Consider the following 26757-nt stretch of genomic DNA (forward strand, 5'->3'; position numbering starts at 1 on the left):
TGTGTGTGTGTGTGTGTGTGTGTGTGTGTGTGTGTGTGAAAGAGTGCAGGCCAACGAGCGAGACAAAAGAGGCTGCGGCTGTATTCAATGTGCCGGTGGTGTGTCCGTCTCCGGAGCCACAAGCAAAACCACAGTTCCCCCCCTCTGGCCTTCATGGTACAGACGGTGCCCGGATACCGGAGAGGGAAACCAGTCGTTGGACCGCCGGACGCGTGAATTGGACTCGGAAGAGAGCTTTTTTGGAGCGGGTCGTCCTCCTCTCCTCTGCCCGTCCTCAGCGCAGCGTCGAGCGCGGTGCGGGCTGGAGACAGAACCCAGAACAAAGGAGTCTCGAAGCGAGGAACGAGTGAGCCGAGGCTGGCTCCGCGTTTACCGCTGATACCGGCCCAAATGCCCCTGTGAGACCGACGGCGGTGTGTTAGCTGCTGCTGCTGCTTCTCGACGACGCTTTCCGCCCCGAAGAAGAAGCACGAAAAACAGAGACGTACACGGGAACGAGACACAAGTCGGCGGCTAAAATGTTTCCACAAAACCGACCACCGGTGAGTCCACAGCCACGCTTCTCTATATTGTCCCAACGAGGTTATTCTATTGTGTCCCCAGCCTCCATTCCAGATAATACTCTGCTTATTTTTAAGCTTTAAAATGAAAGTACAATTCACTTCTGTCTCCCTTGTGGGACTCAAGGTGGGCTAACACGTTTTGGGTGTCTTGTGTTTGACCCCCCTCCCTGGGGTAATATTTGTCCCATGAAGGTCAACAGGGCTGCTGTCACTATAAAAGCCATCTCAACTTTGTTAGAGTTCGCCCCGTGTGTGGCTCATGTGTGGTGGTCACCTCACCACCACAACCAGTCCAGAAATCTGAAGCATCTCATTTCCACCCTGGTGTGGACTTGACCCATTTTGCAGAAGGTGTGTTCCTGCGTGGGCGCAGGGGGCCACGGGACCGTGTTATGGTGGCATTAAGAGTAATGCTGCAAATAATAATAATACAGTGTTGGGATTTCTACATGAATGAACCTGCTGCCTCTGCCTGGCTTTAATTTGCCTGCCAAGAGCTTTTGAGCAAACAGAAATACGTGGACGCTGGTCCTCCAGCTGTGTGGAGTATCAATTAAGACCTGCTCATTTGCCTAACCCCACATTTACCCCTTCCTGCCCCCTGGTAGTGTTTTGACATTTGCAGCCCATACGCTGAAACCAGCGTGAGTGGTCCTATGACGTCACGTAAACGAGCGCATGTGTGGTGGTGTCTTTAACTTGTGTTGTCGAGTTTTCGTAATGCTTGAATCGCGCTCCAGGATGTGCTAACTTTTATCTCAGCCTGCGCTTCCTGTAAGTGATAAAGAAAACTCGTGTGTGTCCCCTTGTGCTCAAACATACAACACACACACACCCCAGCAGCTGTGGATGAGGAGGCAGACTGTGGGTCTGTGGTTTTCGCTGTAAACCCAATCCCTCTCATCCAGCCTCTCCACGCTGTGTTCCTGTGAGAGCTCCAAACCACATCTTAATGTATGGGCAGGCATCCCACGGTGAGAAAAGCAGACTGTGGTGGGACGGGGCGGAATGTTTAGGCCAGTGGCCTTGTTTCATTTAAACCTTCCGCAGGTTTCGGTAGCACCACCCCAGGCACCTCTCCCCAGAAGGTCTGCTTTGGTTGGTGGGGCTCGTTTACGCCCTGGAGTGAAAGGCCGTCCCTTCAAATCGCTGAAATTATACGACGACTTAACATGTCATCAGCCTGACCCGTACGTTATACGAGTGCATCAGTTATATCAACAAATGCCGAGGTATACTTTGTCTTTTGACTGTGAATGCTGTTATTTAAATCGTCCATCTGTGTTGTGTAACTTACGGTACTTTTCTGGGCTAGCCTGGTTTTAGCGTAGACGGTACAGACCAACAGATTATAACTTATACACATTTTGGCTCACTCCTGAATGTCTTACAAACATTTACAGATTTTTCGGTATGCTTCGCTCTCCACATCACAGAAGCGCAACATGTGAAATGCTTCTTGCTTTCAAAGTTTTAAAGGAAGTTTAGCATGAATGAGGAATGGTAAATGAAAGAAAACTCTGAAAACACATGTTTACCTTTAAAGATTTACAGTGTGCTCGCATGACCCGGTTGAGTCAAGCATCTAAATGGAGAACGTGGCTGACCTCACCACTGCCTGAAATGTCCGAACAAAAAAATCAACCTTGTCAAAAGTCAGAACTGGATTTTTTTGATTGCAGTCAGTCGGTAGCTATATCTTTTGTAACGTTTTACCACATTCAAACCACTGATGTGCTACGGGCCAGATGGCCATTTATTAGACTAATAAAATAGTTCTGCGTTGATATTAACAATGTAAAGTTTTAATCTGTTTTCTTGTTTCCATTGGAGCTTATTTTATCTGACAATGTTGGAAAATTATAAAACATTTTCCCCTTAAAAATGTCTTCATGAATTGAACCTGTTGTTGCAGCCGATGTCAGTTGGATGAATGGTGATTAAGTTGTGTGCAGCAGAGTTTGCAGGGTCCTGGGAGCATCAGCTGAACGTAACTTCACCGCGTCATTTCAGAGCCCGTCTCAGGGATGACGTTTTCCCAAACGCACAAAGCAGAGATGCAGCCTGGGAACAACCAGCCTCTCCAGGGATCCGCGGGAGTCCGTCGGACAATCGCAACAACCACCGAACACAACGTGCGCCTTGAAAGTTTTGGCCGGGGTCACATTGTTGCAGGCCTAAGATGGATGTGGTCAGGTGGGAAATCGTCGGGAGGGAGTAAAATTCAATCGATGGAGGTCTTCTCCGTCCTCAAATATTCCATGAAGAAGCCACCAATTTCCCAGCCTCAGCCTGCTTTTAGCTCTTTATCACCACTGTTGTCCAGCGGTGAGTGTGCGGCTATCGATCAGAAGCCGGGCCCGTTCTGCTCAGCCTCTGATTAGGCGGTGAGAGGGAAGGCGAGGGAGAAAAGAGGCTGAAGGGATGTCAGGTTTACACAAGCTGCCGCGCAGTTGTGTCTCACTGCAAGGAACAAACGAGCGGAGGGGGTTACCTAATAAAAGGAGGCACCTCCAGCAATTAAGCCAGCTGACAGGCAAACTGTGGCGCTTCGCTAATGTGGGCTGACAGCAGGGAAATTTGAATAACGAGGCTTGCGGGAGGAAGCGGCGAGGAATGGAGAGGTGGAGGGGGGGTTGAGGGCTTTTAAAGAAAGACGTGGCGCTAATGAAACAGGTGCCTGACAGCCCCTCCCCTCCGCCTGCAAGAATCATTGAGAGATTATCAGAAGGATTCTCCAGCGCAGCTCGCCACTTGAGGCAAGCGGAGGATATAGAACAATGCAGAGCGCCTCTCAATGTTTACCGTCATTTGAATAATTTGATTTAGAAACCTCGGCTTTCAAGACATTTGTGAGAGAATTGTATAGATGAGTTCCTTGGCGGTGATGGTGTGTGTAGGAGGATATTCAGACACATCCAGGGTTACACCTCCTGTCACAGTACTTGGTTGTGAGTGTGCGAGTTCTCCGTGGGTGTTTACTCCCATGATTGACTCTGTGGTTAAGTTGGGTAATTAGCAGCCTGATGAATAGACTAACTTATATGATGGGAGGCAACAGGAACATCCAACTAAAGGAGGGGGGGGATCTGCCAGCACCTCGGAGCCCATTTTAAACGCGTGTTTGGATAGATTTCAGGGGTTCGCTCTACTTATTTGAGACGGCTCACTGTAAAAGTAAGGTTTTAAAAGGCAACACAGGAGCAAACGCTCTCTAAGAAAATTTACAGGCCTTGAGGAGCTGGCACTGCTCAAACTAGGGGATTAACCCATTTTAGCTAAAGATGCCCTCTCACAACCTGAGATGTTGTAATTAACATGGTTATAAATTCACAGCACGGTTCTACCTTTATTCAGAGTTCCGGATAGACAGTGAGGCGCTGAGCTGCTTCCTCTCCGTTATGTTTGTGTCGTGACTGATCAAACCGACTCTCGTACAGACCAGCGCCCGTGGGCGAGCCGCGTTGAGAACCGCCTCGTTTGTGTTTGCGCCGCGCTCATCGGTGTCACTCAAGTTCCCTTTGATTTCCTCTCTGGCGTCCACATCAAGGCGAACCCAGTGTGCGTGTGAGGGCTCGGCTTTTGTTCAGGCTCCAGGGAAACTCCAATTGTTTGAAATTGGATTTGCTCTTTTGGACCACGTGTCCACAATTATGCAAGATTGGACGATGAGATTTAGGCGTTATCTGCCTAACTGCATGGGTTGCTATGGCAACAACATGGGTCATGTGCATAGTGTAGTTTGTGCCTCAGGCGGCGTCAAAAGCCAACAATAACGACTGAACTTTGTGCATCATGTAAGCGAGCACCACGCACTTCCTCATCTCAGCTGAGGAAGGAGCATCTCGCATAGCGGTTTATCTACGCTGACTCAAAATAATAGACAACTTCAAACGCACCTGACCTAAGGGAACCACTGTCGCCTGACGTTGATATCCAACAATGTTGCATCATATACCTCCATTAGCAAATTATCCACCACTTTGGGACTCTGGATTAATCTCGCACGTTCCCAGCAACAGTGACGTAAGTGCTGGTCATGTGGGCTACAGTGGCGCGTAAGACAGGTAAATTACTTGAAGAAAATGGCGCCCTGCACATGCACTCGTGGTAGTGGGCATGCATCGACGTGTTGTCTCATCTGTGCGTGCGCGTGCACGTGTTTGGCCTTTATTTTCCCAGTGTGGAGAATCGGAGCGAGGAATGAGGATGTGAGGTCATGGCGGTCTGCTGCCTGCGGTGTAATTAGAGGTAACTCCAATGAAAACAGGATTGATTTCATTCGGGGAGTGCTACGCTGTCAATAGGAAGGATAGAATGTGCCAAGGTGACGTTAATCTACACCGTTCTTTCAGGATCGTGTGTATGCGGATGCTTGTTTGCATTTGTGGTTTTAATGTGATGTAATGGCAACAGTGAGCGGGCAGGCTGTACGGTCTGCAGCCCGCTAAGCCCATTTCTGTGTCCGGTACTCAGCTGTTTCTCATCAGCCCTTTTAAAACAGCCTTAGTGGATTGTTTCCCACCCCAGCCCTCTAAAGGGAGGTGAGGTCTGATTTAAATCTTTCATCTATTCCCACAGATGACCTGTTCACTCCCTCGCTCCCATCCACTCATCATCGGGTCCACATTTAATCATCGCAATTGACTTAGGCCTTCGGGGTTGAGAGAGATTAGTGTGAATGAGTGTGTGTGTGCATGCCAATACATCTGATGCGTCGCGGTTCCGTCTGAGTTTTTCCTTATTGATCTCATGCTGGAGGTGGCCTTAAACCCCCAACTCTGCTCTCAGCCTTCCTCAGCTGGCTTCCTGGAAAAAAAACCAGCACAGTGGTGTTGTAATGGCAATGAGCTGTTCAAGGGCTTAGAAGCACCTCTACAGTGATTTATCTAAGTAGATGAGTAATCAGATCTCTAATTGTGTCAGCGAAGCGCACACGCCATCAAGCCTGCTTGATATGACTTGTGTAAACGCGTAGGTCACGGCAAGATTGGGGCTGTAAGTGTCTAGCCGCGATTTTCAGTCCGCACGAGCTTTGCTCAAGGGCAGACGACACGTCTCCTGTTTGCCTTTGAGACGGGACGTGGCCAGAGGGAAGGAATAACAGAACGCAGGATTATCAGGTAAATCTCCCAGCACAGATCCATTCTTGGAGGTCACCGGGTCAGGCAGATGGCCTGACCTCTCGCTCTGAATCTCTCTCGGCCGTTTGCCAAATCAGAAGTCAGGACCGTTGTAGAGCGGCGGTGTGGAAATGATGCTACGTTTGTTGTTGTCCAGTGTAGTCCGACATGAGTTACCGTAGCAGGAGGAACCAGGCTGGAGCTAGAATGACCCCCTATGAAAAAGCTCTTCACTGGAAGTCCCCCATCCTCTGGAGCAGCGGTGGGCAACCTACGAGTGCCAGAGTCAGACCTGGATTTCTGTCCCCCCCCCCCCCCCCCCCGGCCTGACTTTAACACTCAAAGCAATCCCTGTTCTGGTGAGATTTAAGTCCAGCACAACTCCAGTTCAGGATTAGCACAATGCAGTTACAGCACGTAGCTGGCTTGGTTCCATCAGGAGACGTCCATGTTGGTCTGGCGCGTGGCACCTATCAGGTTTTACTAGCAGTCAAAATACAACCAGAAAAATGGTCTTATGGGACAGTTTCCAGGTCATTTGGTTCCAACAAACAATTACAAAAAGTCCAGGAATGGAAAAATCTCAAATGCTGAATGTCATAAAATGGTTCCCCTTGCTCAGCCGTCGTTTCCGAGGAAGATGTTTCCTGTCCTCTTAAGGGTAGCTGTCCCCATTCTTTCACCTTCCATCCTCCTACAAAATAGCCTTGCTGCTATTTTTTACATTGTGTGTGTGTGTGTGTGTGTGTGTGTGTGTGTGTGTGGTGTGTGTGTGTGTGTGTGGTGTGTGTGTGTGTGTGTGTGTGTGTGTGTGTGTAAAAGAATGAGTGTGTTTATATCTGTTTATTTTTTGGCTATTGTCTGAAAGGACGTGTGCAACCAAAACGTATACAAAATGGTGTGTGTGTGTGGTGTGTGTGGTGTGTGTGTGTGTGTGTGTGTGTGTGTGTGTGTGTGTGGTGTGTGTGTGTGTGTGTGTGGTGTGTGTGTGTGTGTGTGTGTGTGTGTGTGTGTGTGTGTGTGTGTGTGTGTGTGTGTGTGTTGTGTGGTGTGTGTGTGTGTGTGTGTGTAAAAGAATGAGTGTGTTTATATCTGTTTATTTTTTGGCTATTGTCTGAAAGGACGTGTGCAACCAAAACGTATACAAAATGGTGTGTGTGTGTGTGTGTGTGTGTGTGTGTGTGTGTGTGCACTGAGGGGGGGCGGCTGTCCAACAGATTGAGAGCAACATGTTAGAATGAGGGGAAAAAGAGGCCACGGCTCCTCTTATCTTTCTTTTTGTTTTTATTTCTTTTTCCATTGTCTTTTTCCCCCCTCTCGGTTTATTCCACTTCCTTTCTCAGCAGACTCCCATCCACGTATTTCCACTTTTCCACTTTTTGCCGATATTGACTGTTTTTTCTTTCCATCTTTCTCATTTTCTCTCCCCCTTTTTTCTGTTGATCGACTTTCTGTCCACTTACCCCCGATCTTTCTCTCCACTCATCATGGTTTTTTTTTCCCCAAATCAGCTAGTAGCACATGGCTTAATGCTAATTCTGGTTCTTATGAACATATATAACATCACAATCGTGACTTGAACCCAATAAAGTTTGTACATTATCAGAACATTTGTAAATGAATTGTTGTCGTTTTTATTGCCCCAGAGGGTGTGTACTTATTTTATCCTTGGCTAGCATTTTTAGACCAATCTATCCAGTTAGCTTTATGTGTTGACACACCGGCATGAAGATGATTGCGTTTAAACTCATAAATATAGACACAACACTCTCACAGTCCCAGAATTTGGCAGAAAAATCAATCATTAGATCTTATAACATTGAGGTTCTGTCCTTCCCTATCTACAAAGGGATGCACTCCAAAATAAGCCACAGCTCTAAATCCACATTCATTCCAAGTTGCACAAGAAGGTTTGAGTTATAAAGAACCCATGGCTGGCAAGTTCTGTCTGCATGATGTGATTAAGTGTCCTTTTCTTTTTTAAGCTTTTACACAATCGTTGAGAAAGGCGCCAGCAAATGTTGCAGCTCTCCATCTGAAGACCAACCCGGGCTGTGCTTTTAATGGCCTCCAAAGGTTTCTAAAATGTTAACTGCTCTGCAGTGTGGGGAGTTATCAGATCAACCTGTTCTAAGATAATAGTCCCCCATTTTCCTTCACACCCCCACAAAACACTGAAAAAAGAGCAAAAAACAGATGTAATCAACAAAAAGGAAGGAGGATGACGCCTTTGCTTTCCAGAGAAAAACTGTGCTGCAGAAATGTCACAGTCGTCCTTTCTCTCTTGACCATCGGTAAACTGGCTGTCCCAGGCCCCCGTTAGCCCTCAGTACTGTTATTTTGACAGAGAGCCAGATGAACAGACAGACGGACAGCCCCCACCTCCGTCCTGGTCCGGCTCCCAGCCCCCTTTTGTCTGCCTGTCCTGTAGCATTACCCCCATGATTGTATTCTCCTAATTGCTCTGAACCCTGCAGCGATGGAGGACTGAGAGCAGGGCTGGGAGCCGCTCTCGAGGCTGGAGACCCCGTCCAAACACGCCTGTCCCTCCCTCCGCTTTGTTTCCTGTCAGAATTGCAATTAAACAAAAATACACTCTTCTGGTTAAGAAGAGCATGTACGGCCTGTGCCAGCCTCTCGTGTACGTCTAGCACTGCTTTTCAAGTGTCTCTGGAATAGAAAATCCTTGCAAGTGTGTAACACACACACACACACACACACACAATTTAGAGGTTTATTTTCCATTGCTGCACTACAAAAATGACATTTTTTAGTAGAATTCTCAAGTTTCCCGTGTTCTCCGCCCCCTCAGGCTCCTTTGCAGCCACCCCCGGGGTCCTCGGCCTCAGTGGTGGCAGCGGCGGCGGCGGCAGCGGCAGCAGCTTCGGGGACACCCCAGTCTCTAAAGCTGACCTACCCTGAGACGCTGGACCGCATCAAGGAGGAGTTCCAGTTCCTCCAGACACAGTACCACAGGTAAGTGCTGTGAAGGGTCACTCAGGTACTTTTACTGTCATACGGAGGTCCTGTTGTTGGAACTTTACTGCCTGCTTTGTGTGCACATAACTAAAACACTTTCTATGGGAAAGAGAAGGCATGGAATTATTTATTTTGTGCGGGTCTTTTTAAAATAAACTGGGATTGTGCACTTATGTGTATTGGTTTCCCACATTTCTAGTAGGAATTAAACATATCTCATGTTGTGCTGTGGGAAAATGTGAACCAGGTTGGGCTGTTTTTCCTGTCTTCTACTTTCTCACGTGTATATTTCAGCTCTCACTGATAAAACCCTCAGGATGCGATGTTTTCGATTGCTTTGCTGCCGCTCTTTCTGCTTTACTGTCGGGTGTACTTGACGTGCAGGAATGTACTCCGAATGCCTGGTTTGAATATGGGATTTGGGCTGACTGGAGAGCCTTTAGGCACACCTCCAGAGGGTCTCCTCACCCCCACGCTTCTCCCCTCATTCTGCTTTGATTTAGCTGGCCAGAATCTCCCTCCTCCCCTCCTTTTCTGTCCCACTTCAAACTTCTTTTGTGTGGCCCTTGTCCACAGCGCCTCCAACCCCTGTGGCTGTGGCAGCTTTTTGTGTGTGTGTGTGTGTGTGTGTGTGTGTGTGTGTGTTGCTTAACAGTTCAGTAGAGTAGAATAATTCATCTATTTGTGTGCATGTTTGAAACAAAGAATATGATTGTGCGTGCAATTTCTGTTGGGTATAATCTGAATTTACTATATTTTACCAGTTCCTGTGGTGGTTTTTTTCCCCAAACACCATTTTTACTAATCACTAGCATTCCTGTTAAATATTACAGCTGGAATGATTATGTCCAGATGAAGACATTCATTTGGTCACAATACATTGTTCAGTCTGCTTGATGGTAAAATTGAAAATTTAAGGAATGTTTAACTAATCCTTAAATGATAATCTTGCTAAAGGACAATATTAAATGTTTTCATTGGAAAAGTCCAAGACAGCAGGAGAGTCGGCAGTTTAATTTACTTGTAAAACTGCTTTAAAGTAGGATTATTTCAGCCCTAAAACAGATTAACACATGCATGAAAGCTGGTGACACACGTCTCCATCGTGCATATAATGTTGAGATAAACAACTGTTTACATTTAGTCAGACCATGTTAAATGTTGACAAATCCATGCAGACGGATGTTTTAACACCAAATGTGGATGTTCACGCACGTCTCTGCTAGCATGTTCCTCCCTGGCCTGCTCCTCGTGTCTGTAGAATAAAACGAACCAGATTTAACTCTTAAAATCAGGTTGGTTTCCCTGCGTAACCTTAAAAGTCAGTGTTGTGAAGGTCCAGACAGAAAGCAGGTAATGGGATTAACACTGTCTCTGCTTAGTCCTCCAACAGACCGTCTTCATGTAATCACACCCACTGGTGCACCGGTCTCTCCAATGGGAACAGATAACCTGGCCGCCCACAGGGACACACACGACACACTGATCCATTCAGAGAGGCTCCTCAATCTGCTACACACGCACGCGTACGCGCCAGGTTCTCCCCTATTATCCTCACACACACACTCACAAATAGATGCTGTCCAGGAATAGGAGGGCTTAGTTGTGTGTTTATTCTGGAGAGAAGGTTGCTGGATTCCGAGGCTGGATTAGATGGCAGGAAAGAGACGGAGGGGAGGGATTAGCGCCGTTGAGCTGCAACCGTGTGTAGGCGGGAGGAGGAATGAGTGGGTGGCGGGCTAAATTTGTGCTGCTGGCTTCTGGTGGCAAGACTCGGACAATGGCTTAAAGATGGGTTAATTAATTAAAGGGTCGCTGGCTGTCAGCTGTTCTGATATTTGGTAGATGGAAGAGATACAGACACAGGAGCTCTTTACAGGAAATCTTCCTGAAAACATTGCAACCTGCGAGTGCGTGCGTGTGTGTGGTCTGCATAGAATGATAATAGAAGTAGCCTCTTCTCTCTTCACCCTCACGCTGCCTTTCATCACTTGTGTGTGCCTCCACTTATCTCCACCGCCCTGTAGTATTTAGGAATCACACACGATGCTTCTGACGTTGTCGCACTTCAGCGCAAAACTCTTGTCATTTTTTTAAAAAAAATTTTTTTAAATTGGCTTAAGTATTTTAGCATCAGTCGCAATTAATTTTATTAACATTCTCATTTGAATTGCCGACAGTAGTGTTTGTGCTAGAGACAAATCAGATTTTTGAGCCAAACAAATTGAAATATTTTTGTAATTCTCATATCCAGAGCAGTGGTAATTACTCATTAATGATGAAACTGTGAGCTTTCAGGTCTGAGGTTTCAGCGCTTGAGTCAAAATTAGATTTTATTAATCAAATGACAGTGTGTCCTCGTTTTGTTACACCAAAACACTTGAATGAATGACGGCACTTGTTTGGATTCCAGGCTGCAAAACAAATAAGGGAGGAAACAGATTCTGCAGCAATTTGCCAGGATTCTGATGCTGATTTATAAATTATTTACTTCTCTCACTATTCAAATTTAACGATGTGATAAACAGATGCACAAATCCTGATAAAAGTGACTTTTCTGCCTTGTCAGTCATGGTTTTGATACCTGTTTTCAATGAGATTTATAGAAGAAAAGCCATGTGAGGAAACCAACCTAAAATATTTTGAATTCTTCTAAGAAAAGAATTCAGTTCATGCGAGAATTCTGCTGTGTTCCATCAGAGTGACACATAAATGGAATATTTGAGTGTATATTATATAATAGTTGGTATTTTTTCGCCTCACAAAATAACAACCATCTTTCTAAATGGTGCTGAACAGACCACCCCCGATCACACTCAAATACATGTGGTCGTTGGCAGTTTGCACAGTTAGACCAAGCCAAGGGCTCATTTACCAAAGTCGGTGAGGTTGTTTCTTTTACTAAATTAGGCGAAAAAGCAGCACTGAAGGTAAGAATGGTGAAGAAATCCAGGCGCTTGACATTTTAGAGAGCTCAGCAGCCTGATTCAAACAGACATCCGGCACATTTCTACAAAGCATCTTAATTAGATGCTGCACCCTCTGTAGGCTCTAGTTAGTGTGTGTGTGTGTGTGTGTGTGTGTGTGTGTGTGTGTGTGTGTGTGTGTGGTGTGTGTGTGTGTGTGTGTGGTGTGTGTGTGTGTGTGTGTGAGACAGTGGGCTCGGTTCCTCCAATCCTTCACTGTCAGTGACAAGAGATAAGATGATCAGCTGAATGCGCTACAAATCTGCAGCCTGCCAGCCTTCAGACAGCTCTGTCAGTGCTACACACACACACACACACACACACACACACTCACACAAAAAACACACATGCAGAGTTTCCTTGTAGATTCTCTCTTGCTTGCTCACCAGGCCTTGTTTTCTTTCCCTTGTGTTGGCACACACACACGCACGTGCACACACACATGCACGCACACACACACACACAGAAACAGTAAGTGGTGCAGAGCCAAACACTAATTATTACAGGCAATCATTTCAACATGAAATGTACAATTCCTACTTGATGCACGCCTTCCATTTCCATCTCTTTCAATTTCTTTCTCTGCAGATTCCTTTATTCTCCTCCTCTCCCTCTCAAACACAGAGGTGCGCGGTGTTTTCTTCTCTTAAAGTCCATTCTGTGGGGAAAGATTATTTCTTTCAGACTGTGACCTCGGGGTCTGCGTGTAGGCGTGTGCGGTTGGACGCCTACACTGTTGTACATTTTCATCAACGCTGTCAAAAACCGAACTGACGTGCAGATAAAGTGAGTTGCGTCTGGCTGGTTTTTGCGGCTCTTTGATTGAACGGTGTCGAGTCGATTCAGTTAAACATTCACAGAAACGGCCTGAACAGCCGTCAGCTTCACTGCGAGATCACAGTCATGTGACGCGTCTGAAAAGTTTGACCTGGAATTCAACCTCGCAGGTTCTGCATCAGTTTCTTCTGATTTCTGTGGCGAGCAGGCACAGATCTATAGATGCCCTGATGTGCACAGTGATAACTAATATCAAATATATGTAACAGGAAACACTTTTGCGTGTGAATCGTAGCCTAGCACTGCCCCATGTTGCCATTTCCGGTTTTCCATTTTTAAAATGTCTTCTTTTTATCAGTTTAAAGTTCTCTTGAAACTGTTCCAAGCATGCTGGGCTGACATATAAAAAGGTGACTTTGATAGGACAGAACGCCTGCATCATCCTACTCAAACACAAACAACCTGCAAGCGCACCTCGCCAATATCGGACCCAGGGGAAATAAACGTGCCAGTGCGTAAAAGATTCAAATGGTGGCCATAATTGAGTCCTCCCTCCTCTACAGTCCCCTCCTGGCCTGCTCTTACACTCCTTCAGGTATTGAAAACGTTAACCTGCAATAAGACACGCTAAACATTCCTACAGTTGGCATAGTGGGAGTTGTGCAGCTTTATTGAACTAAAGTGAACCATTTTTCACTACTGCTCTTAAATCATTGCTGTGCGTGTGTGTGCACGTGTGCATGCATGGCACCATGCAGGCTAATGCTGTAGCTGCAGTAGCATCATGTAATCCAGGCAGAAGTGACCCGGGTTCGACCCGCTTGGACTCAGGTGAACCTTGAAAAGGTGCAGTTGAAGGTGACGCGAGTGTGGTCAGGCAGTCGTGCAGAGCGGTTGGTAATTGGTGAGGATGGGAGAGAAAACTGAGAGATGGGTTGAAATTTGCAGAGGGGCGTGTGTGTGTGTGTGTGTGTGTGTGTGTGTGTGTGAGGGGGGTGGGGGGCTTGGATGTGTCTGCCTGCAGTCTTGGCTGAGATTCACTCAGAGCGTGACTTTGTCTATTTCTGCTCTGTGCTGAGGTGATAATGGGCTGTCGGCACCCCCCTGTTACCTTACTCCCTCCTCCCCCACACATTTTTTTTCGGGGGGGCGGGGGCTACACTGTAGGAGTGAGTATAAGCGAGCGAGGACTAATTTGTTGTGGTGATTCTAGTCGCGTTGTGTATTTTTATTTTGGATATGATGCACATTAAATCTCTCTGTCTCACCCCGCCCCACCTCCTCCTCTTCCTCTCTTGTTTGTTTCAGTTTGAAGCTGGAGTGTGAAAAACTGGCCACAGAGAAGACGGAGATCCAGAGACACTATGTGATGGTGAGACACACACACACACACACACACACACACACACACACACACACACACACACACACACACACACACACACACAGATGTTTATTAGTGCAGTAAGGACTATTCAAGCACGGCTGCTTTACTGATGCTGCCATTTTACACAGCAGGAAGTGTCAGCCATGTTTGCACTGGTCACTCCTTCCTGGTTTCCATGGGTTGCTTTGTGCCACGCAGGTCTGTGTAAGGTCTTGCGACAGCAGAATCAGCTATTTCGGCCCAGCTTAATTTTGCGATGCGAGCCGTCAAGTATACAGAAAGCACTAACCTGCATTCCTGACCATGGGTGGCTGGAGCTCCCCAGGCTGCACGCGACTGACCCCAGAAGCCAAATACCCATTTGTGCTGAAATGTTTGTGGTGGGTGTGAACGCTGAGCAGCAGTTTCATTAATTGCTTCTGGAGCAGAAATGCATAAATTGAGGTGTACCTGGTAGATAGCTGTAGGAGCTGTGAAGTGGTTACTCCGATGAATATGGTAAACATATGGTTTCATGGTGCCCAAACTCCTGTTATGTGACGCCCCCCCCCCCCATCCCGTATGTTTTAGTCGAAAGGTAAGAGAAAACAATACTCACTGGATCTCTTTTTCCACCTTTTCTTGTTATACAAAAGGTGAAAAAATATAATGGCACAATACCACATTGAACAGACACACACACGCAAGCCATGTTCCCCCTACACACACACACACACACACACACACACACACACACACACACCACACACACACACACATTCAGTCAGAGCAAGCCTGATGCCAAATCCTCTGAATCCCTGAATCCTTTTCATCTGCTAACTGCTGCCAAACAACACCCACAACAAAACATACACAGGACCACACACACACACACACACACACTCACAACCTTCCTTCTGTGATTGAAATGTGTTGTATGTGGGCCTGCGTCTGTGTACAGACTTGCACTGATTTTGATAACAGCCACCTTAAGCAGTGCCAATTTATGGTAGAGAATCAAATTAATGACAATTAATTTTCCACAACTTCTCACTAAACACTGTAGACGAACATAAAGGGACCAGAAACTGCTGATTTTATCGCAGAACTTTTGTGCCGTACCTCAGTATTTGTTGCCTTTGCTTGTTGATGCTGTCAGATGTTTATATATAAAATCCCAATAAAAATGGTTTATTGGGTCGACCTCGGTCTCGCTGGGACTAAGTAGATGATGACATCCTGAAAAAGTAACATCATCCATTCCCCACACATGACTCGCCGATCACGGCCTCCTCATTGTGGGCCATTCCTGGCCTTTGTGGTCAGTATAAATATTACGGAGGCGTAATGGGGGGTTAAAATCGTCCCACCTCTGAGACAACAGCGGGGGCAGAGCCGGCGCCAAACTGCCGTCTGTGTAAACGGTGTGACTCAGCACGAGGGACTGAAGAAATGGGGCCCTGACGTGGAAATATCATTCCTGTGACCCACAGCTGGATGTTTTAAAAGCAGCCGGTAATTTGAAGAAGAAGGAAAACAAGTGAAACTGTTTAGAAGTGGTGGAGCCAGTGCAGGCTCTGGGAGCTAATTACTCACCTGTTCCAGGACAGGAACAGCCGGTAATTGCGACTACCGTGTTATTACATCGTTTGGCGAATGGCTGTTTGTGGCGGGCGTAAAACGTCAAACTAAACGCTGACACGACTGCGTTACAAGACTCCTCTTTTAATTGCAGAACAGCAGCTTGTTATCTGGAATCACGGAGTGGGCGGCGGCGTTTTCGCTCCGCGTAAACAAACTGGAGCGGGACATTGTTGTGCAAGCTGCATAAAAGGGCTCGTGGAGCAGCACAACATTTCCCAGAGTTCCTGATGAATTACCAAAACCTAATGAGCTGATATTTTGTATTGATCGAGCAAAGACCCCTTCGTCCGCCTCGGCCTTTCATTTCCCTCGCGCTTCGCTCTTGGCACCAGACACAAACTTGTGGGGGTTTGAAGTTTGGGTGATCGGTGGGGGTGGTAGCTGGCACCGAGCACAGACCCTGTCTGCCTGGCTGATGATTGGGGGGAGTTTGGATTGGAGGAGTTTGGATGTTGCTAAGCAACAGGCAAAACTTGGCACACTAACAGCTGAAGCAGAGCCGCCAGCTGCCAGGAAAGGCATTTCTTCTGGGGACGTAAGGCGCACAGATACACACGCCCACGCCGTTCCCAACACACTCACCTGAAGGCAGACACACACTCAGCCTTACTAAGAACCAGGAAGGAGTCTTGAGAAAGAGCCCCCCCCACCCCCCTCCTGTACTTCCAGCCTGTCACTCACATCTCTGCGAGCAGTCACACCGAACCGCAAATGTCAGCCTGTCACTTTTCCAGGCCTCCGTCTCTGAAAGTCCGTCGTCTGTCTGCATGTGGCATTCACCTGCTTCCACATTCATGCCGCTTCCTCCACTTTCAAGTAAAAGTCAGGGTCAAATGTGCTGAATTAGCCGTGATCACTGCAGAACACTCATCTTCTGCTGCCCGCCGATAACTTCCCTGGCACCTCTTCCGTCCGTTTCCTGCCCGTCAGGCTGGGTGTGAACCTGTCGGGGGGGTTGTTCTGAGGGACAAATGGAAGCACTCTACCGAGTTTGTGTCCGGAAAAGCAAAACTTTTTGGAGATTTTTTTTTTAATCACAAAAAAGCTGTTATTCCAAATGTTATTTGTTGCACTTCCTTCAAACCTAAAGAGACCAAAGACTCTGAGGACGAGGGAGTGCTTTTACCCACAGATGAACACATCTCTGCTCTAGCGTGTGAATACGTGTCTGTGTGGGATCCAGATTTGCAGGGACTCATTGTTGGTTTGTGGTTTTCTGTTGACTTTGTTCCAAATAAGGAAAAAGGAGAACAGAGGTTTTAAGGTTCTCAGGCTCCATGACACATTCCCTCCAGGACAACTTTGGAGCGTCACAGTTGACTCTTTTTTTGGATCTGTTTATGAATAATAACTGATTCTTTATTTGTTTCAGTATTACGAGATGTCCTACGGCCTTAACATTGAAATGCACAAACAGGTGAGTGAATCCCTCCCCCACGTATTCTTTCAGCGTCGTATAGTTCTGTTATTTCTCCCAGCCTCAGCTGCTGTGAAAGCAACATTTCCTCGGCAGCCTCTCCTCCACACAAAAAGAATTCATTAATGTTGATATTTCCATGAGATCTGCAGGGGGAGGTTAATCTCTTACTTTTCTCTGCCCGCTCTTCCCTAGAAATTAAGAGTCTCTATAGAGGACGGGCGCCATGGGTTGCTAACGTGTCTGAGACTGGTTAATGGTGACGGCCACGTTAGCGCTAATCTGATTATCTTGTTTTATTACTGATCGGAGAATCTCTGATGCCTTCAGAAGCAGAGTGTGTAAAGATGAAATGTGCTGGTCAACTTGTAGGCACAAAATAAACCTAAAATAGGACGTTTACACGGTTTTCCCTCATTTCCCTGGATGATGACATCTGTTTAATGCAGCATCTAATCTCTTCAATCTCTGGATTAGCTTCTGCTGGTTGTTGCCAACTAATCCAGCGCCTTTATGTTGCCGAACGTTCACAAATGGAATTTATTTCTCCGCCACAAACGGATGAGATCCGTCTTGCCTCACCCGAGGCTTCAGAAATCCTCACCCGTCATAAATCTGTCTCTTCCATCTTTCCTGTCTCACTCACTCTTCTGCCTTTATCCTGTTTTAAATGTTATATCTTTGCCTTCTTTAATCTCCACTAGTTTAATCTCCACTCCTCTGACATCCGTCTCCAAACCCTTTATTTCTATTGATTTCTGTTTTCTCTCTTTTAGCGCCTCTTGCCCCGCCCCTCACCCCCTCACTCCCCAACCTCTGTCTCCTTGCAGACATGGTCCACGCTGAATTTCACTTTAAATCAGGTCACTGCCTTCCTGCCGTCTACTTTCCTTCTCTCCCTCTCCTCCCCTCTCTCTCTCCAATCATTCATTCCACCATCTCATCTTTTGTCGTGTGGCCACAGCACCCCTCCACCATCCAATCTCAAATTTTCCCTCCCCCTTTCCTTCTCTCTCTTCTTTCTATTTCTTTTTCCCTCCCACATCGTTCATTCATTCCTTCAACCCAATCTGCCCATCTCCTCCTCCCTTTTTTCATTTCCCCCTTTTCCATTTCATCCTCCACCCTTTATCCTCCCTCTCCTGGCGGCCCACGCTGCCTCTCCCCTCCTGCCTCTCCCCTCCTCGCTCCCTCTCTCCTCAAGATGCCATTTAGTAGTCGGAGTTCTCTAACAAGAAATCATTGTGTCTCCCTTGGGGTGGGTGGAGGAGGGGGGGATGAGGTGAGGTGAGCTAGCGAGAACATGCTGTGTTGCTGAAAAATGAGAGAGGGTGAGCATGAAAGGGGGGGTGTGAGTGAAAAGGAGGGGGTGAGTTCAGCCCAACATCAATAAATCACTTTAGAAAGAGAATTGTGTTGTGGGGAGGGGGGTACTGTATGCACACACACTCGAGCGCGCGCACACACACACCCCCGTGCGCACACACATGCGCACAGCAGAGTGTAACTGTCAACAAGACAAATAGCCTGCAGCCATAATGATGTTGTCATGATCTCTGCATGCATATCATTATTGGCCCTAATGGCCTTGTTGAGCCCACTGGTGTGTGTGTGTGTGGGGGGGGGGGTCTGCGTGCGTACATGCTTGTTAAGCTGATCACTGCACTAATACCTGGAAATACCTGGAATGGAATGAGGATTGAATGGTGTGAGAGAGAAAATGTAATGAAAAAGTGGAAGGTGGGGGGAGTGTTTGCTGCTGACTATAGTAGAGCAGATTGAGACAGACACACACCCCCACAGCAAGAATCACTGACCTCCAGTAGGAGACACACACACAAACACACACTGTGTGTGGGCTGGCTAAGGCCACAGCAGATGCTGAACATGAATATTTAAGCCAAACTCCCTGGCAGAGTTTCCATTTGCATGGACCAAATGTAAGCAGCTGAAATATTTACCACACTGGTCCTGTGTGTGACAGCTGTGTGTGTGTGCTTCTTGTAAATGTATGTGTGTATATATATTTATAGATTGTTTTTGAGTGTGTATTTGTGCGTTTTACTCATCTAGCGAACACTTTTCTTTTCTGCTGCCTTTCAGACCGAGATTGCCAAGCGGTTAAATGTTATCTGTGCACAACTCATCCCGTTCCTCTCACAGGAGGTGACACACACACACCCGCACATCATTTATCCCTTTTATTGTATATTAATCAATCAGAAATCTCACACATCATTACTACTCAGTGACTTTGCAGGAGAGTAATTACTGTAAATTTGATCCCCCGCCCTCACTGACCTGTTGGTTTGTCCCACAGCACCAACAACAGGTGGTCCAGGCCATGGAGCGTGCCAAACAGGTGACCATGGGGGAGCTAAATGCTTCGATAGGGGTACGTGAGCTCCCCCCTCTGCTTCATAGCGTGTGTACCTTAACACATTAATTCATATTGCCTCAATTCTTCCTTTTCTAAAATATTGAAATTTATTACATCATAATTGAAATTTAAAAAAAAAAATCCTTCCAAATTGATAATCTCTCTTCACAAAACAATTGATTTAATTGGCTAAACATATCTGAGCTCCTGTGAGTCCAGGAGACCTAAAACCGATTTCAAACCATAAGTTTATTCCCCATCACGCTGATTTAACTGCAGAGCTTCACTGTGGATCACGTCGCAGCACTTGGTTCCCTTTTGTTTCCTTGTCTCTCATTCACTTCCTGGTTGGCTGCTCCTCCAGCACCGTTCACTTAGATCTCTCTTCTGCCTGCCGTCTCCCCTTTGTTCCTCCCTGCAGCAGCAGCTCCAGGCTCAGCACCTCTCCCAGCATGCCCAGGGTTTGCCGATGGGTCCACACCCATCAGGACTTCCTCATCCCGGCCTGGCTCTTGGTGGAGGGTCCGGTCTGCTAGCTTTGTCTGGCGCTCTTGGGGCTCAACTGGCTGCCAAAGATGAGAGGGCACACCTGGAGGCCGTTGCTGCCGCTGCCGCCGCAGCTGCGGACCACCACAGAGGTACAGCAGCCTCCCCTCACTGTTTAAAAGCAGAAAGAGTGAACGTCGCCTTTACTTCTGAACCAGAGATGAATGTTCAGAGGTTTTTTCAAAGCCCTGATATTCAGCTTTACTCATAGTTTTGGAACCACACGTAACTAACTTAAATTGTGTTTTAAAGTGTGGCGACAGCAGGATTGTTGATTCATGTCTTATTTGTGTGTCCTGATGCCCTTCCCTGCTGTTGCTGCCCTGCAACCTGGAAACCTTCGGTGCTGCTGATTGACAGACCGTGACGCAGGGCCAGTGAGTAACATTTTCTACATTTTTACATTCATTTCAGCTCACCCAGTCTGAAAAAAAAATCTTCCCAAATGTTGGCAGTTTCTGTACCAACGTGTGATGAAACACTGTTTGTCGGTTTTAAATGTAACCTCTGGCTCGAATGTGAGCACAGAGGAAACAAACATGTTTTCCAGTCATTTTCTGTGAGTGGGTTTAAATGCAACAGAAGCTCCAAAAGATTGCAGCAGTAGGGCTAAATTGGACATATTTTGCTGCAATGGTACATAAGAAGTGTAATAGAAAGGTTGTATGTATTTTTATATGAAATCATGTTCAGGCAGCTTCACAGCCTTCTTTTTTTTTATTTTTTTTTTTTAAAAACCTGAGTTTTCCTCTTTCTTGCCTCCAGTCGATGTGGGCGGATATTCCTCCACATTTATCTCTGCAGCTTATGAGCCTGATATGATTTATGCAGTCCCTCTCACCTCATTAGCACCCTCTTCCCTCACATCCTCCTCCTCTTTGCCCCCCCCCCCGTTCTCCCTCCCCTGCTCTCTCTCCCCCCTCTGCAGAGCTCTCTATCTAATGGGGATAAGGGTCGCCAGGCAGACTACCTCAGCAACGGCAAGAAGAGGAAAGCTGATGAGAAGGAGTTCATGACGGACTATGTGAGGCTTTTCCCACAAACATTTAGGCAACCGATGAAGGTTCACCCTCCTCATCACATAAGACCAGCGGACTGAGCAGAGCTGCTGCTTGTTCACACAGTAAAATAAACTCTGCCGCTCCCTGCTGTCATCCCTGCTTAACTGTAGCAACGATTTATTAGCATTGTAGAAGATCGCTCGGAGGGGGGGATGAATCAGCTGTTTAACATCGCTGTGTTGGGGAAAGGCCTGCAGGCTTTAAAAACGGCCGCATCTTTGAGAGTTACGCCACCAGTTAGACGTCTAAATAGATTCAGTTTCACAATCCGTTGCTTTTATTTCCAGCCATCTCATCTCGGGCTGTTACGTGTCGAGATTTCCCGTAAGGGAGGACCCTTGTCCACAGTTAATTTTCCCGTTAACGTGCTCGTTGTGCATTTCCACTCGTAATCTCTGCACAGACATCTAATCTCGCTTTCTCTCCCCCCTCACAGGGCAGCGATGCTGATAAGAGCGACGATAATTTGGTGGTGGATGAGGTTAGTAGGCGGCCGTCGGCCCCCGGCGGCCTCTCATCAGAGCTCACATCTGCATAAATCATGTAAACAGACCCCCACAGGACCGCCTGGATGATGATAATGTTTCGCATAACCTACCTCTGCTTTGGCTTTGTTGCGTGTGCACAGTCGCGTTGTGTCTCTCCTCCATCTGTGTGCACGTCTGCAGTGTTCACTCTGGAAAGGTGACAATGGAGAGGCCTTATGATGTCACCCCTCCTGATGTTACAGAAATTAAACAGAAATTGTTTTTGTACGATTCTAAATCTGATGTCCATGTGATCTGTATGTCCTGCTGTTCAGAAACATCATGTCCAAAAATATTTTCTTTGGGTTGAATTTAGGACCCGTCGTCCCCCCGCAGCGTCCAGTCCTACTCGTCCAGGGAAAACGGCCTGGACAAGATGCCCCCCTCCGTAAGGATGGCCCCCCACAGGCCAGCCCCACCTCCCTGGCCTCCTCCAGCAGCGCTGCCTCTCCATCTCGTGGCAAAGAGCCCCCGCAGGTAGAGACAGATGCATCGTGGATAAAGACACAGTTGAATGCCTGTGACAGGCTGTTACCAGGCTGTCAACACATGCTGGATTCTGCTGTTTACAAGGGTCAGGAGTTCATTTTGGACCAATTATGGTTTAGATTGAGCACCATGCCTCTGTTTTATCCCCCTCCCTCGCACTGTTATTTTCTTTTTTCTTGTCTTTTCATCCTGATCTTAGAATGGTCTCTTCTTACGCTCTAATATCCTGTTTTTAAATTATTTGTCTTTGGTTTATTTTCATTAATCTGCTCACAAGTTTTTGTCCCGACAGAGGGAGAAGTCCAGTACCCCAGGTATGAAGCCAGGGACTCCCATGTCTCAAGAGTCCAACACTCCAGGACCAAGCGGACCTCCGCAGTTCCGACCTGTCCCAGGAAAGCCGGGTGTCGACCTCGGTAAGGACTTCGGCTGCGCTGACACATCATAATCACACTGTGGAGAGAAAACGGGACAAATGTCTCAGAACAGACGGATCCACCTTTAGAGGCAAACGTTTATAGGCTGGACTCGCTTGTGTAGTGAGTCCACAGTGGTGTCTGTGTGTCCCCCACCTCCCCATCACCATCTGGGCTTAATAAGCAGCTGTGGGCAAAAATATTCAGCACCCCTCACGTTTTAAATGGAAAGATTAGGAGAGGTGATGGACTGTGACTGTGAGCTGCTTCATAATGAGGGTCCATCTATTCCTGTGTATGGTTTTTTTCTTTCACATCACCGGTTAGCCTCGCTCTGCTCACACATGCATTATGCATGCATATGTTCAGAGATCCAGCTAACTGAATAGAAAATGGATGTACAGGATGTCTGCACCATCATCAACACACACACGCAGACGCACACACACTCACACACGCACAAAAGCTTTATTGCTGCAGGGAGGTGTCATGACCAGCAGGGGTCAGTAGTGGTCCGGCACTGCAGTTAGCAATTTTCTCTGTGACAGGAAGCAGCTTGTTCACACACACACACACACACACACACTCTCCACACACAGCTGAGGGAGTCAGTTTAATATGAGTGAATATGATAATCTGTCTCCATCCATTAATTCACTTAAATAATTCTGGCTGTTGTCTCCATCCTCAGCTCTGGGCCTCAGAAACCCCCTGGCAGTGCAGGGCGCATACCCCCCAGGGGCTTTTGGTTTGCCCCCTCACGGGGTGAATGGTGACCTTCCTGGGGCGGCGGGCTATGGTGCAGGCCTCCATTTGGTCTCTCCTCAAATGAACGGAGCCGCGGCAGCAGCTGCCGCCGCCGCCGCTGCAGGTTATGGACGCTCCCCTGTGGTGAGTCAGGGCTCGCCGTTATCGTAGAGCTTTAGTTGTCATTTTCAGCAGCGCCACATAAACAAAAACTGTCAGGGCGTAAATACGGTTTGATGCAACAGGATGGTAATAAAGTCAGAGCTGCTGTGCTGTTCTCATTCTCCACCAGGTGGGCTACGAGTCTCCCCACCCACATATGAGGGTCCCTGGGCTGCCTGCCAGCCTGCAGTCAGCCGCCTCTGGAAAACCGTACGTTCAGTGTTTGTTGTCCACTGTAACTCAAATATTCACCTGTTCATATATTTAACCGGGAAAATAACTAAAGCTGAAATTTCGGTTCTGTGGTCTGGATCTTCTCTGCAGGGCTTATTCTTTCCACGTGAGTGCGGATGGACAGATGCAGCCGGTGCCCTTCCCCCCTGATGCTCTGCTGGGTCCAGGAATCCCGCGTCACGCCCGTCAGATTCACAGCCTGAACCACGGAGAGGTGGTGTGCGCCGTCACCATCAGCGCATCCACACGCCACGTCTACACCGGAGGGAAGGGCTGCGTCAAGGTGTGGGACATCAGCCAGCCTGGAACCAAGAGCCCCATGGCCCAGCTGGACTGTCTGGTGAGACGAGAGGGCGGAGCCTATGATTAAGGGAACAGGTTTTTACTCCAGTTTGCCTGATCGCCTGTTGTTGTCTCGTCCAATCAGAACAGAGATAACTACATCCGCTCCTGCAAGCTGCTGTCTGATGGACGGACGCTGATAGTTGGTGGCGAGGCCAGCACGCTGTCCATCTGGGATTTGGCCACTCCCACTCCTCGCATCAAAGCGGAGCTGACGTCGTCCGCCCCGGCCTGCTACGCGCTCGCCATCTCCCCCGACAACAAGGTCTGCTTCTCCTGCTGCAGCGACGGAAACATTGTTGTCTGGGACCTTCACAACCAGACTCTGGTCAGGTAAGAGAGGGGGGGGGGAGTCATCATCCTGACCGGGTTCACTAGAAAAGGATGCTGGGAAAATGGATTCTGCGCATGTAACAAAGGCAGAGGGTGAAAGGGGGGGAAATTAAGAAGCATGGAATGAGAAGACAGAGGAAATGGTGCAATTTTGGAAATTGCACCATTTCCTCTGTCAGTCAAAAAGCAGAGTGGGAACAACTGCACTCAAACAGTGAAGATGGACAAAAGTCAGGAAATCCTCCATTTTCTTCTGCCAGATTCTTTTCTTTGTTCCCAGCTGGCATGTTGAGACCTCCAAATGATTTCTGGAACTCCGCTATCTGTGATCTTTGTTAAATAAAAAACTTTTTTTTTTCTTTTTAAAGCAGCGTTAGATGTTTGTTTGGACTGGCTTTCATTTAAAAGGATCTTTTTAATCATTATTTTTGTTCTGTAAAGCAGCTACAAATATAAACACAATTGCTCAGAGCCCCATTAACTGTCTGATATCCTGTCCTTTTTCCTGCTCTGTCCTTTTTTCCTGCTCTGTCCTTTTTTCCTGCTCTGTCCTTTTCATGCAAAAAGAGTGACTGTGTTATTTGGCTCTCCTCCCCGCAGGCAGTTCCAGGGTCACACAGACGGGGCGAGCTGCATCGACATCTCCAACGATGGCACCAAACTGTGGACGGGAGGGCTGGACAACACGGTCCGCTGCTGGGACCTCCGAGAGGGACGCCAGCTGCAGCAGCACGACTTTACCTCGCAGGTAAACACACACACACACCACACACACACACACAGGCTGATATCTCTTTCAGGCTGGTGTAACGTGCTTTAATGCCCCCCCCTCCCTCGTCTGCAGATCTTCTCTCTGGGCTACTGTCCCACGGGCGAGTGGCTGGCGGTGGGGATGGAGAGCAGCAATGTGGAAGTCCTGCACGTGTCCAAACCCGACAAGTACCAGCTGCACCTGCACGAGAGCTGCGTCCTCTCGCTCAAGTTCGCCTACTGTGGTGCGCCCATGAACACGGAAACCCTGCTGTTCTTTAGAGAAGCTGCTCCTTCATCCTCACCTCTTTGTGTTTCACCCTGCAGGTAAATGGTTTGTGAGCACCGGCAAAGACAACCTCCTAAATGCCTGGCGGACACCTTATGGATCTAGCATATTCCAGGTGAGCCATAGATGCAGGCATTTGTATAAAATCATCAAGTGCACGTGGGTCTTTCATCGGTGCACTTCAGGCACGTTCCCTCAGGTATTATAGCCTTAATTATTATCCAAATGGATCTCACCCCCCCCCCAGTCAGCAATGCTCCCTGTCAGCCGTCAGATTGTAGCCCGTTCTGCTGAAATCCCTCCCTCTGTGCTGAGAAAAAGCTTTGACAAAGACCAGCAGTTGCTACAACTACAGTAGTCAGGCCAACAAGTGGTTCGAGGCTGTACTGCTGAGTGAAAATATGTTTCACTGTACCCCCCAGTGACGTCACGCGCAGTCGAGACTGAGAGCAAAACCGTCGTGGGGATCGGTTGAGGCTTGCTGCGGGCTAATATGATCGCTTAACTGATCAGAAACTGTAAATGTTAGTGTAATTTAGCACAATAACAACTGTTTTTTAATGGAAAAAATGGGACTTTTAATTGTCTTTTAGGATGGCTGGTGATTAACCGCTGCCAGCCACCAGGGGGCCGCCGATGTTTTAGCTGCACTGTTGATTCACTTGTGCTCATAAAAACAAAGGAAATTCACTTGATTACCTGTGTAGCACCTGATGGAACCTTCCTCTGTTTCAGTCAAAGGAGTCTTCGTCGGTTCTCAGCTGTGACATCTCCCCCGACGACCAGTTCATCGTCACAGGATCTGGAGACAAGAAAGCTACAGTCTACGAAGTGATCTACTGAACGCAGATTAGCTTAAAAAACAATATCCAGGGTCTGAGGCCGCAGCTTCCCCCCTGCACCAATGACTGTACAGAGCGCTGGGGGTGTAGAAAATGACAGACACTCAACTCCTACTTTGTTCTTTTGTTTGTGTTTGAGAGAAATGAGAGACGGGAGAAGCAGCGGGGCACAAAGTCGCATCTCTGGAAAGTTACAGACTGTTCTAATGCTCTGCTGGTTAGTCTATAGCTGCGCAGTCGTGGATTCCTCCAAAGAACCTTTTCTTTTTTTTCTTTTTTTAACAAAATAAAACCTCTGTAGTGAACAAGAAATTAGCAAAAGAAATATTTTTTTAGCCTTTGGATTTTTTGCAAACCTTTGGACCACATCAGCAGGAGCCTGACACAGCCCAGGACTACAGGTGTGGGTTTGGTGCAGCTTTAGTCGGCTCCTCGGCGACGGTAACGCGGGAGATGATGTGCTGTGATGTTCTCTCCCCTTACGTTTCAGCAGCAACATGATTGTATCACCGCCAGTGTGCAGGACAGAACAGGGTTCAGATACCCCCCCCACACACACACACTTTTTCCCTAAACTACCCAGATTACAGCTGCGCTCTGACTCTGGAGATGCAGCTTCGTATCGGTGTCATCCAGAACACTCACCGTTTCTTTTCCCCCTTTAGATCTGTTGTATTCGTATTTGACGCATAGCCATGCAGGTATTTTCACCACTACACCATGAACCTATATATGGACGTGTAAATAAAGTTCTCTAAAGACAAAGATGGAATCTTGCGCTTGCTTCAGAAACACCCTCACACT

General features: G+C 47.5%; 1 protein-coding gene and 2 long non-coding RNA genes across 3 annotated transcripts; 1 reads left to right on the top strand and 2 right to left on the bottom strand.

Moving 5' to 3' along the window:
- Positions 1 to 26718, top strand: tle2a (TLE family member 2, transcriptional corepressor a). Its single transcript, XM_057038423.1, is given in 21 exon segments — positions 1 to 542; positions 8499 to 8662; positions 13717 to 13780; positions 16791 to 16835; positions 18939 to 19001; positions 19156 to 19230; positions 19637 to 19853; positions 20122 to 20138; positions 20690 to 20785; positions 21259 to 21303; positions 21666 to 21732; positions 21735 to 21826; positions 22131 to 22254; positions 22946 to 23145; positions 23294 to 23373; positions 23488 to 23737; positions 23825 to 24072; positions 24673 to 24820; positions 24917 to 25067; positions 25150 to 25226; positions 25847 to 26718. Coding segments are annotated over 21 exon segments (2355 nt in total). The 5' UTR covers positions 1 to 518; the 3' UTR covers positions 25955 to 26718.
- On the bottom strand, positions 9660 to 15371 carry LOC130528744 (uncharacterized). Its single transcript, XR_008951382.1, has 3 exons — positions 14897 to 15371; positions 12172 to 12289; positions 9660 to 11079 (listed from the first exon to the last, which is right to left on the bottom strand). It is a non-coding gene; the product is annotated as an uncharacterized LOC130528744 (long non-coding RNA).
- LOC130528743 (uncharacterized) lies at positions 19735 to 25933 on the bottom strand. Its single transcript, XR_008951381.1, has 4 exons — positions 25811 to 25933; positions 22113 to 22291; positions 21421 to 21498; positions 19735 to 19872 (listed from the first exon to the last, which is right to left on the bottom strand). It is a non-coding gene; the product is annotated as an uncharacterized LOC130528743 (long non-coding RNA).
- Positions 26719 to 26757: the final 39 nt, after the last annotated feature.

The sequence above is a fragment of the Takifugu flavidus genome, chromosome 7, assembly GCF_003711565.1.
Source record: "Takifugu flavidus isolate HTHZ2018 chromosome 7, ASM371156v2, whole genome shotgun sequence".
In the NCBI taxonomy this organism is placed as follows: Eukaryota; Metazoa; Chordata; class Actinopteri; order Tetraodontiformes; family Tetraodontidae; genus Takifugu; species Takifugu flavidus.